This window comes from Phacochoerus africanus, chromosome 9 (assembly GCF_016906955.1).
Source record: "Phacochoerus africanus isolate WHEZ1 chromosome 9, ROS_Pafr_v1, whole genome shotgun sequence".
Classification (NCBI taxonomy): Eukaryota; Metazoa; Chordata; class Mammalia; order Artiodactyla; family Suidae; genus Phacochoerus; species Phacochoerus africanus.
In genome coordinates this window covers 16,136,363-16,149,401 of record NC_062552.1, presented here as the reverse complement: position 1 = coordinate 16,149,401, position 13,039 = coordinate 16,136,363, and the positions used below count along the sequence as shown (strand labels likewise).

The 13,039-nt window shown below is 38.3% G+C and overlaps 1 protein-coding gene across 8 annotated transcripts in view; it reads right to left on the bottom strand.

The window, feature by feature from the left end:
• CDKAL1 (CDK5 regulatory subunit associated protein 1 like 1) overlaps nucleotides 1-13,039 on the bottom strand; it is a 654,131-nt gene that overhangs the window by 440,292 nt on the left and 200,800 nt on the right. For all 8 annotated transcript variants that reach the window (XM_047795483.1, XM_047795484.1, XM_047795482.1 and 5 more), the window contains exon 8: nucleotides 459-579. In XM_047795483.1, the coding sequence (XP_047651439.1) occupies nucleotides 459-579 (121 nt within the window). The remainder of the gene's footprint in view (nucleotides 1-458; nucleotides 580-13,039) is intronic.

The following is a 13,039-nucleotide window of genomic DNA, read 5'->3' as shown; positions in this document are numbered from 1 at the left end:
TGCTTATTATCAGTTTAACACTCATAAGAGTAACACCTTAAAACGTGCATTTCAGATAGTTAATAATCAAAACATGGTTAGGATCTTGTATCTTATCATATACAATAACCTTATTGCAAAAATAGTCAAAAATGATGGGTGTGTTAACCATTTCACCGAAAGAAATAACTCTTCTTATGAAGATTTTAACCAAGGGGATAACTGAAAAATAAAATCCATGTTTATTACCAAAAAGGAGAAGTGAGAATGATGTTAATCAAAAATAAAAACTCTTGCTGCAAAAATAAATGCAGAGAGTGAACATCTTAGAGGCAAGAATATTCATGTGCTTTCAAGCTTTCTGATTTTCCTTTCCCCTGGAAATGTTCAACTACTTTTCTAGAGAAAATGGTTAGGGACAAAAAGGAATTCATCGAGTATTCCTGAATGTTTTAAAAGTAAGTTAGAGAGAGGCTTACCCAGTATTGATAGAAATGATTTCTATCAGTGGATTCTTCCTAATCTTTGGCAAATCCAATCGTGCGCCCCCCAACCGTTTTCCATTATCCTTTTTTTGCCCCAGAAGTCTCACAGAGTGACCTTCAAATAAAGCACATAAATACATGTTATCATGAGTCACATCACTTCACTTTAATTTTCTGCTTTCAACGCATGTGTTAATAATTGCACTTAACTTTTTCTTTTATGAAAACAAACAAAAACAACCTGGAGAAGACGTGACCACCGAACCTAAGAAATACTACCAAAAGGAAAAGCAGCTGTGCTCAACTCCTGCTGTCAAAAGTGCTTTGCTTGTAATATCTGCACATCCATACGGCACAGATGAGAGAAACAGAAACATCCTCAGATGTGTCGTCCCACAAGGTACACATGCTCCCTAGCATAGACCAGATGTGTACACGAAGCAGGAACAGTTCGCTTGGGCACTGGGCCTGCAAGCCAACTGCACAAGCAGACTATCTGCTCAAAGCAAACTGTAAATCAAAGAAGAAAAGAATAATAAGGCTGAGATAAAATGATACTTCAGGGTTGGATTTTAAGAACAAAAGTTTCTAAACTTATTTTTGGAAAAGCATTACAAAGAAAATCAGAACACTTCTAAAGCCCATTAAAATCATGAATTAACTGCAGAGTTGTAGAAAAGTTGAAATAGTACAAAGACTTCCCATTCCCTTCTGATTTCCCTCATTATTTTCCATAATTGTCGAAAATTTCCTCTCTCTATATATACATATTGTTTTGTATAACTTTATTGAGGTACATCCTATAAAACTCACCCATTATAAGTATACAATTCAATGATTTTAAATAAATTTACACAGCTGCACAATCCTCACAACCTATTTTTAGAACATTTCCATCACCCCCCAAATTCCCTCGAGCTTATTTATAGTCTATTCATGCTCACATACCAAGTACATTACATTTTGTTAAACTGTCAACCAGGCTGATGAATGTCTGGACTGTTTCCAATTAATACCATATAATGATGCTTCTATGAATATTCAAATAGAGGGCTTCATGTTGACATAGGTGTTCACTTCTTTTGGGTAGATTCCTAGGAAAAGAACTGCTGGCTCATACCATAAATTTACATTTAACTTTATAAGAAACAACTGTTTTCCAAAGAAGGGCTACCATTTTATATCCCACCAGCAATGTATGAGGGTTTGAGTTTCACCATATCGTCACCAAGACTGTATACTGTAAGTTCTAACAACAGCTATTCTCATGGGCATGTAGTGGTGTATCATTGTGCTTTGAATGACAATGCATTCCGTAACAACTAATGATACTGAGCACCTTTTCATGTGATTAGCCACCTGTCTTCCTGTTTGGGAAAATGCCGTGATGGTTTATTGTACATGTCAACTTGACTAGCCACAGGGTGCCCAGACATTCAGTGAAAAATTATTTTGAGTGCAGGAGGGTGTTTCTGGATGAGACGGACATTCGGATCAGTAGACTGAGTAAAGCAGACTGCTCTCCCTAACAATGGTAGACATTATCCAATTAATTGAAGACCTGAAAAGAACAAAAAGGCTGAGTAAGAGGGAACTCCTCCTGTCTGATGGTTAAGCTGGGTAATTGGTCTTCCCTAGCCTTGAGACAGAAGTATCAGCACTTTTGGGGTCTCACACCTGCCCAGTTGCAGACTGGAACTTACGCCATCAACCCTCCTGATTCTCAGGCCTTGGGACTTAGGCTGGGACCACGCATAAGCTCTCCTGAGCCTTAGCCTGCCAAATGCAGACACTGGGGATTCTCAGCCTCCATGCTGGTGGGAGCCAATACTTTATAATACATCTCTTTACACACAGACACACACAGACACACACATATCATATTGGTTCTGTTTTCTCTGGAGAACCCTCACTAAATATAAAAGGCTACTCCAGGGAATTCCCATTATGGCACAGTAGAAACGAATCCAATTAGTGTCCAAGAGGACGTGGGTTCAATCCCTGGCCTCATTCATTTGGTCAGGGATCCGACTTTGTCATGGCCTGTGGGGTAGTTCATGGGCATGGCTTGGATCCCGAGTTGCTGATGCTGTGTTATAGGCTGCCAGGTGTGGCTCCAATTGGACCCCTAGCCTGGGACCTCCATATGCAGCAGGTGCGGCCCTAAAAAGCAAAAATAAATAAATAAATAAAAGTCCACTCCAGTATTTTGCCAATAATTTAGTTGTAGTACTTGTCTTATTATTGAATTATAAGAATTCTTTATATATTCTAGTTATATAACCTTTATGAGATATAAGATCTGTAAATATTTTCTCTCGGTGGCTTATAGTTTCACTTTCATAATGGTCTCTTGAAAACTAAATGTTTTTTAATTTAATGAAGTTTAATTTATTGATATTTTATTTTATAGTCCATGCTTTGGATAGCATATCTAAGAACTTGTTGCCTAGCCCAAGAGCACAAAGATTTCTCCTACATTTTCTACTAGAAGTTTTATCATTTTCACTCGTATAGTTAGGTCTGGGCACACTTTATTACTTTCTGTGTATAAGAAAGGTCTCAGTTTATTTTTGCATATAGATATTCAATTGTCCTAGTGTCATTTCTCTTTCCTCCTTTATGCCACTGTCCTCATACATATTATCATACACAGTTGTATAAAACCTAAAATACAGTGTTACAACTGATGTTTTATACAACTGTGTATGTATATATACATTTTTCTTTTTTAGGGCCATGAGGCATATGTAAGTTCCCAGGCCAGGGGGTTGAATCAGCGCTATGGCTACCAGCCTATGCCACAGCCACAGCAATGGGAGAAACAAACCACCTCTGTGACCTACACCACAGCTCATGGCAATGCTGGACCCCTGGCCACTGGGGGAGGCCAAGGATCGAACCTTCATCCTCATGGATACTGGTCAGATTCATTTCTTCTGTGCCACAACGGGAAATCCACAACTGTATTTTTTTCAAAAGAGGAAAAAAATATGAAAAAATATAGAGTACCATATATTTACCCACATAATTACCACTTCCCGTACTCTTCATTTCCTCCTGGGAATTTTCATTTGGTACTGCTTCCTTTCTGCCTGAAAAATTATCTTTAGGATTTCTTATAAAGTAAGTCTGCCGGCAACAAAATTCTTTATTTGGAAATGGCTTTATTTTGCATCATTTGTAAAGGAACTTTTGCTGGATATAGAATTCTTAGTTGGCGGTTTTGTTTTCTGAGCAATGACTATATCATTCCGCTGTCTTGACCTCTATTGCTTCTGATGAGAAATTAACTATTAATCTTGTGTTATTCTTCTGTACATAATGTGTCATTTCTCTCTTAAAGCTGTCAATATTTTCTCTCTCAACAATCTGAGATATGCTATAGGGGTGGGTCTCTGGGGTTTTCCTACAGGATTCATTTAGAATTTTTGAACCCAAAAGTAGTGGTTTTCATCAAATTGGAAAGTTTTCATCCAGCACTGTTTAAAACTGTTTTTGTTGCTGTTGTTATTCTTTTCTGTGTCCTTTTCTTTTGTAACTCCCATGACACATTTGTTGGTGTGCCAGATGTTGTCCCCTGGTCTTTGAGGTCCTTTTCATTCTTCTGTTCTCGTACCCAAATTGGGTCATTGATCTTGGTCTATCCCGATTCACTGAATTTTTTTCTTTAGCCATCTCAAAACTGCATTTGAGCCACTCTAATGCATAAGGTTTTGTACTGGTTACTGTATTTTTCAACTCCAGATTTCCTACTGGTTCCCTTTTATAATTTTTATCTCTCTCTAATTACGTATTTAAGTCACCGTCATCATCCTTTCCTTAAATGCTTTTAACATGGTTTCACTGAGTTCTCTGGTCTTGGCTAAATCCAACATTCTGCCACTCAAAGACAATCTATACTGACCACTTTCCTCCCCTCGAATATGTTTATATTTGTTTTCTTTGCATATATCAAAATATTGTGTTGAATACTGGAAGTTTTAGGTAATATATTGTAGCAACTCTCAATTCACACACATTCCCCAGAGATTATTTCTGTCTTTGTTTAGTAACTTACCTGAACTACATTTATGAAGTCAGAGTCTCCTCAATGAGTGGTCATTGATCTCCCTTTTTTTTTTTTTTTTCCCTCAAGCATAATGTCTCAGCAGTTAATCTGCATAACTTCTTGTTAAGTCAAGGATGGGTCACACATTTGCCCAAACACCTTTAACAAGTATGATTCCTACTATGTGCTGATTGATCTGTGTATGAGCTGAGAGCAGTCAAACTCGGGGCCATTTTCAAGTCTGCCCTACCTTTTACTTTCTTGTGAGCTTTCCCGGGTCCTCTCTCACCTTCTCAGAATGTGCATGCAAGCTCTGGCAGACAGATAAAGTTCGGGTGGCTTGGGCCCACTCTGGTCCCTACTGTGTGCGTGTGTGCACAACTGCTAGTGAAGACTTATCATGAGTATCCTCTGCCTCACTTCCCAGAAGTTACAGTTAAATCTGCTGTCAGTCTGACTACCATTTGAGCTAAAAAGGATTACAACTTCAGGCGGGTGGAGCCAGAGACTCCCCACCCCCACATCTTAACCCCTCAACCCACCACCCCCAGTCGCTTGCCATAAAAATCTCTACTTCAATTCACAGTTCTGCAAATTAGCTGAGCCTTCTTAGGAGCAGCAGTGAAGCTGCTGGTTTTCACAGCCTGCTCCACCCTGGTTGAACAATCTTGCCCACAGAGCTGAGGAAGGAAAATGGGAATAGCCCCAGGCACAAACACCACAGACTCACACTGCTCTCTTACCCAAAACTCAGCTGTTTTCACAAACAAACACTTCTCAGTTTGCTGACTGCTTGTAGTCAAACTCCGGAGTGCTAGAATGGCTTATTTTTGACCATTTGTCCAGTTTTACTGTTGCTTGTGGAGAGATCTATTGCTCTTTTCACACCTTTAAGCCACAAGCAAATCAAAACCAACTTTTAAAAGCAATTATTTAAAATAACTTCAAGGGAGTTCCCATCATGGCTCAGGGGTAATGAACCCAACTAGTACTGCTCAGTGGGTTAAGGATCTGGCATTGCTGTGAGCTGTGGTGTGGATCGCTGATGTGGCTCAGATCCCCCATTGTGGTGGCTGTAGCGTAGGCCAGCAGTTGTAGCTCTGATTCCACCACTAGCCTGGGAACTTCCACATGCCACGGGTTCGGCCCTAAAAAGACAAAAAACAAAAATTAATTAATTAACTTCAAACATATAATTAGGGCAGAGAGAAGATTCTAAGCAATTACATAGATGTTTCATCACCCCTTATTTCAAAAAGATATATTGCTTAAATATCTCCTGTACAGACAGCTTTTAAGGATCAAAAGTAATAAAACCATCAGTCATGGCCTTTTTGCACTAATCACTTTAATAAACATTAAGTACTTCATTCAGTCTGAAAATTCTTACTTGGATGGAGAAACATAGCTAGATTCGAGCAGGCAAGCATTTGACATACCAGATTTCACAGATTTTCAAGATAAGTTGAACTCTTCAATCACAAGTCCAGTTAATGAAGAGGTGAGCAAGATTGGCGTGATAACATAATAGTTCTCTGAGAGATGCCAAAAGTTCAATAATGACTATGCAAAGGCATGCTATTTTCATACTAGCATGAGACAAACTTCATTATATCCTGCTGAGACTTCAGTAATATGAGTCTGTACTAATAACATTTGATAAATTATTCATCTTCACTATCTACATGCAAATAAAGGAACATATCTCTGCCTGATGATATAATGAGTTATTTTCCAATCCAATGATTCATTAAAGAGTGGCAGACCTAACAATAGCCTGTTTTTTTTTTAATTGAAAAATATACTGCATTAAAAACAAAGTAGGAAATAACATAAAAACACTTCATTATATCCGACCAAAGCTGAAAGGAAGGAAATTCAACCACATGATGATTATTTAATTAAAAAAAAAAAGAAAAGAAAAACCCTCGGAGAATAAAACTTTTACTTGTTGTATACCATCTGTTTTATAAGTTTTTGTGCAATCAGAATTGCTGTTTCAAATTAACTCCTTAAATCTAGAGACCACAGAATAAAAACATATACTACCCACTATGTGTGCAGTTATTGATATTGCCACCTAAAACAAACTGAAATTTGAGAGGCTAACAAATAAAACTGAAAGAGATGTTTTAAGGTATGTCTTTGGGATGAAAGGGAAAAGAAAGACTTAGGAACAGGGAAATATACTGAAGGAATAAAGATGTGAAAGGTAAAAAAGGTACCTTTTGGAGCAAATTTATATTGAAAATGAACACGCTATAATTATTAAGGGTCCAAGAAGCAAGGACGCTCACACACTGCTTCCGTGTGGTCCCCTCTGGTGAGCCACTGATCCTAGCACCGTGATAGAAAAAAAGAATGCTGCTCAGTGAGTACTGATTTATTTTCTGACTACTGCAAATTTTACTACTCTTGGTGCCTAGATTGAAGAGAAAGGGAGGAAGAAAAGAAATCAGGACAACAGAGTTTGAAAGAAAAGCAGATGGAAAAAATATCAGTTTTTACCTCATTTCAACCACATGTAATAAGAAATTAAAGGAGGAAGTGTTAATAGGAGCAGATGGGAACAATGGTACTCAGTGTAACCAGATCAACTGATACTAACATGAGACCACAGAGGAGACCGTGATAAGGACGGACGCGATTAAAGTAGAGACACGCCAGCGTTAACACAAGGATGAAAAAAGAAGACAGCATTATATGTAGAATGGGACATACGCAAATGTTCTATTTCCAAGATCTTTATCTTTTCCATTTTCAATGTAAATTCACATTTCATATCCTCTAAATAATGGTCAAATATGTCTCACTGGGCTTATTAACCATCTTTAATAAACATCTCCCTTAACTTGCTACTTACAAGTGTCAGATAAAATTCAGTCCTGTTAAAACCAAATTTAATTTTAAGCCTGAGGCTTTCAGCAGCTATTTATAAATCAGCTACAAAACCCTGATTCTGTGCTGGTTTTTACATTTGATCTAATCCACCAAAGAATGTTAGTAAACCATTTTATAGCTAAAATTATTATATGTTACAAAATATTGAATCAAAAGCTAGCTTGTTTTATATCATTGAAGCTTGTTTTATATCACTGACTACTACATGCACACTCGTGAATTCATAATACTAGAAAACTTACATGAAAAAAGAAAGGTATGCTTTGTATAATAACTGCTATACTCGTTGAATCAATAGTCAGTGTTGTTTATGGATCTTCATGAGCAAAAAATCTTTTCCAAGCCCCACAGTGCTAATTGCAATGCAAAACATCCCACTCATACATACTAGAAAGCCCAGTCTGTCAACATGTCAGGAAGCCAATTATAATGGTCATTCATTCACAGGCAGAAAAGAACCAATCTCTGGAATATAAGCATGTGTGCGTGCATGCACGCACACACACTCTCTCTCTCTCTCTGAGTGACAGAAACAGAACTATCAAAAAATAAATAAAATTTATAATTAAATTATGTCTCTACATACAAACCAATTTTCCCCCCCTCTGGATCTCAAAGCTAAAGAATATCATTACACATTATAGAAGCACTAGTAATCTGGCAAGTTAGACTCCAATTGTTTATTTCTTTTCCCTTGAATTTCTTTCTCTTCCAAAGACTCTATGAACAGCCAGACAGACGTTCCTTCAATACTTCACTCATCCCACCCAATTTTAAAGACCATCCACTGTTTCCTTAGTATGTGACCACCCACCTCCACCACCACAAGAGGCCTCATGCCAAGGTTTTTTCATCTCTTACTAACTGCTCTTACTTCACACAAAATCAGTCCTATTAACAGACATTCAGAAGACCTATCTGAACCCTAAACTGGGTTGGCCTGCTGGAATGCTCCCTAAGAAAACAATCCAACACGATGCTGGGGGCAGATGGTAAGAGAAGACTGGCAGAAAATTTAAGAAAAAAGGGGGAAAAAAGGGTAAATGTACTAAAGACATCAATTCCCGTTTAAGTAAATATAGTCCCATCAATTTGAATACTGTTTAAGAATATTAAAAAGGAATGCTCAATTTACTGTTTTTCTAAAAAATGCTTGGGAGTTGTAACTTGACAGATCCTTCACAGGCTTTTTAACTCCTTGATTAGAAAGACAAACAAAAATTTAGCCAACAACTTCTCTCTACTCCATTCAATGTCATTCCTCATATGTAAGCTCCTCCCAAGAAAGCCAGCATTCTCCAATATTCACACCTAAGAAACTCTCCCTTGAAATACTTCCACTTTAAAAGAAGGAAGCAAAGTAAAACAAAGAAGTTGGGTTAAGCGAAAGAAGCAGCTTCATCATTAAGTCTAGGCTGGAAAACATTACCCAAAATGCTAGAACTGACTCAAAAACCAAAATCATTACAACATAAGTGCCAATGTTAGCTACTAAGATAACAGCAAGTATGAAGAAAGGTACCTGGGAGTTCCAGAGGAAACTAATCAGACTAGTATCCACGAGGATGAGGGTCCAATCCCTGGCCTCACTCAGTGGATCAGGGATCTGGCATTGCCGTGAGCTGAGGTGTAGGTCACAGACATGGCTCGGATCCTGTGTTGCTGTGGCTGGCATAGGCCGGAAGCTGTAGCTCAGATTCAAGCCCTAAGCCCATAGCCTGGGAACTTCCATATGTTGCAGGTGTAGTCCTAAAAAAAGAGAGAGAGAGAGAGAGAGAGGTACCCAGAACAATGACACCCATCACACCTAGAAAAAGACATTAAAGTGAAAGAGTAAGAATCAACTATCCAAAAAGACAGAATTCAAAGCATGTTATTTTGCCTTTTTTTTTTTTTTGGTCTTTTTGCCTTTTCTAGGGCCACTCCCGTGGCATATGGAAGTTCCCAGGTTAGGGGTCTAATCAGAGCTGTAGCCACCGGCCTACGCCAGAGCCACAGCACCTCGGGATCCAAGCTCTGTCTGCAACCTACACCACAGCTCACAGCAATGCCGGATCCTTAACCCACTGGGCAAGGCCAGGGATCAAACCCACAACCTCATGGTTCCTTGTCGGATTCATTAACCATTGAGCCATGAAGGGAACTCCCAAAGCATGTGTTAAAGTATAAGTGAAGAGAGTCTACTAAGGTTCTCATGTTACCAGCGTGCATTTCCAGAGTTTTGGGGTTGGAGAAGAAGCTACGGTCAGGTCATAATACAAAATTTAAATCCCCTAAAAGTCTGAGGCTTATTTACTACCAAAAGTCTTGTTGCATTGGAAAAAAAAGTATCTACTCAATAACTATAATAATGTGAAGTTTATGTATGATCCAGAATTGCAAAGATGTAAAGATGAAAACGTATGTTGGAGTATTCTGAGGTATCTTTTTTCTTCCATTTGTACAGCATTGTTGGTACAACTAATAACTATTTTAAGGTCATTACTAAGCAAATAATAGATGTAACAAATAATACACATAAGCAAGGTATCTTCTTACAGTAAGGCAGATACCTTCTGGAGGCAAATTACCAGAAGCATTTAATTTTGTATCTTAATTACATCTTTTGCAAGTGGATACACCTGTGTGACAGTAGAGGGAGATGTGTGTGATGCCAACTTATTTTTCACAATCTAAATCTACATCAAAACATTCAATAGTCAAAGCAATCAGAAACTCCCCATTAGTACTGACCCTTAAAAGAATTCAGGTTCTTGGCTATTTTGCTACAACAGGCTCTCCTGAATTCTAAATTAAAGTAACTCTAAGGCTCTAATATTTATAGCAATAAAGCTATCTGATGCTGCAGTTTCAGTCAGTAAAGTACCATAGCAGCAATGCAAGAACTGAATCACAGCTCACACTCAAATCTATATTCTCCAAATTACTGTACCAGGTGATGAAAGCAGAGATAACAGACCTTATAGGAGATGGTATTCAAGCTCCTTAGAAATGAGAACAACAAAATACAAGAATAAGGAAACTGGAAGCCACATTTAACTTTTAAAAACTGATCATGAGTAAAAATGTCAAGTTCCTCCTACTATTCCTCAAGTTATTATAGTGACAGAGGAGAGATGGGAAGCAAAGAAAGTTGGAGTGTTGTCCCATCCATAGATCTTAAAAATTCCCATCGGTCCATCTCCAACTAGAGATCAATGCACCTGTGCCGCAGGCAGTATAAAAGCAATCTAAAAGGGAGCAAGTTAGGAAGGGGGCATCTGGCACTTATTTACTGGCTTTCAATTCACACTCTTAGTCCTCAACCCCTTGTGACAGGCATCATTACTGCCCTTCTACAGAAACAGAGACAGTGAGATAAGTACACAAATGTCAGAAAAACCAAAAGGATATACATTTTATAGCACATTCATGCACATGGCAGAACTGAAACAAAAGTTCCAAAATGCTACAGATCAACTTAAAAAATGATGTATGAAATGTTATTTTTATCAGTATTTAGATACAACATAAAATCCCCCCAAATACCCTCTCCCTCCAAAAAAACCTATTCTGTCCTGAGTCATCACGGTGACTTTTGCCCTAAAAGGACTTAAGTTCTTTGGGAAAACGAACTTGTAAACAAATAACTGGAATGAAGTGTCAGGAACGGTCTGATCAAGGATTTTAAGGACAGGGGTCCACTTTCCTCCAAAGCATCAGGAAAAGCTTGGAGGAGAAATGACGCTATAGTGCGGGAGGTTGCACAGGCAGGGCACAATTTATGTACATGACTACAGACACGTCACAGCCCATTTAGACACAATACCACTAACTCAGCAGGCACAGTCCTTTGCTGTAATTCCTATCTGTTCATTTTCCTCTTCTTAAAACTACCCCTAAAGCCAGAATTCACTGAAAAGATCCATTAAGACTTGGCATAAAGGAGCTCCACTGTGAAAAATCACACCTTCGAAAATCAAATGCCTCTCAACATAGTTTATGAGGTAGAAATTATGTAGGCTTGAGATGCATTCTTTGTTCTAATCAAAAGACTGGTCAAACATTCTTTAAAAACTTCATTTTAAGAAGTTACAATGAACATTGGTCATGAACTATTAAAGACTGAAAGTTATCTACATCGAAAGCCTTCTGGTTACAGCTCCAATACTTACATGGCCTAAAAACACAATCAGAATTGAGAACACAGGCCACATCCTTACAAAATGTGCAAAGATTCTCCTGACCTAATCATTTGATAGCAAAAACAGTATAATGTGTTTTTCACCTTAAAACCTTCAAAAATTACCCTCAAAAAACACACCCAAGAGAATTTCCTCTACGGAATCTCTTATTTTCTTTTTTTAATTGCTTAGATAAGCTTTTTATTGGTTGCTTACAATTAAGGAATACTTTTACTCGCATTACCTCAAGCACCTTTACAGAAAGGTAAGACAAATCTTTTCAGAATTTTTTTTTAAATGTAAAAAATCTTTATTAACTCCTTACCATAATAATAATAATAATAATAATAATAATAATAATAATAAGCTGTTGTGTTGGCACAAAATAAAATGGCAAGTAAAACTGAGAAGGGGGAGAGGGAAAAAGAGATCGAAGAGGAAGGAGAAATGTGAAGGAACAAGATGTGTGCGTGAGGCTCTGCAAGAAACTCGGAATGGGTGAGCAGGGACCTCAGTCAACAGGCAGAGGGATGGAGAGAAGAGCAAGGGGTCTCACTTACTCACTTCCCTCCATTCAAGGTAAGCAGCTTAACAGAATGTACAGAACGAGAGATTAGAGGACTGGGTTTTCAAATTATAGTACAATGCTGCCTCAACTGTGTAATCAGTAATGGCAGGGTTCCTGTGGAGTACAAATGAATTAATGTATACGAAAGGGTAAGCTACAAAGAGCCAGACAGAAGTTAATTACAGTTGCTACTATAATTAATGCAATTGTAATCCTATCAAGACCCATAATGCTAATGACGTTTCTCGAAAGCAAGAAGGCAAGGAGATTTTTTAAAACTTTTCAACACTGGAAGTTAAAGTCAGATCCCATTTATTTTTAAACCTCTGGAGAGCTAGGAAATAGGTCACAAATAATTGCACTGATAATGATAATCAGATTTGCGAAAGATTTTTTAAGTATATAAATGAAAGTAGATTCAAGGTCATTGCTATCAAATCACCCCCTTGCATTCCCATTCAAGTTCTTGAATAAGAGAGAAGAACAGCAGATGACCCTGGGTGAGTCTAGGCACAGGTGCCCAGAGAGCCAGGACTGCTTTCCCACCCCAGGACATGACAGGGTCTTATTGCCATACCAGTGGCTCACAACGACAGTGAATCTAGAGGAGGGTGACGTGGCAACCCCCAGCTTCTCCAGCTTCCCCAGGTTCTGGTAAACCACTCTGCCATCTCTCAGCTCTGGCAGGAGTCCCTCTCCTAGGTAACACCTTGAATCACTGCTGCAGGTGATGTTCACACCCTACATTAAATCCTCTCAAATTACTTTTTTCCCCCAGCAATCCCAGTCACCAAGATGAAAACTGCCTGTCTGAGTCCTGAAAATAAACATGTCCCAAGGAAGAAATGAAAGTTACTTCAGAGAAGCATAACACTGGGAGGTGCAGGGCCTA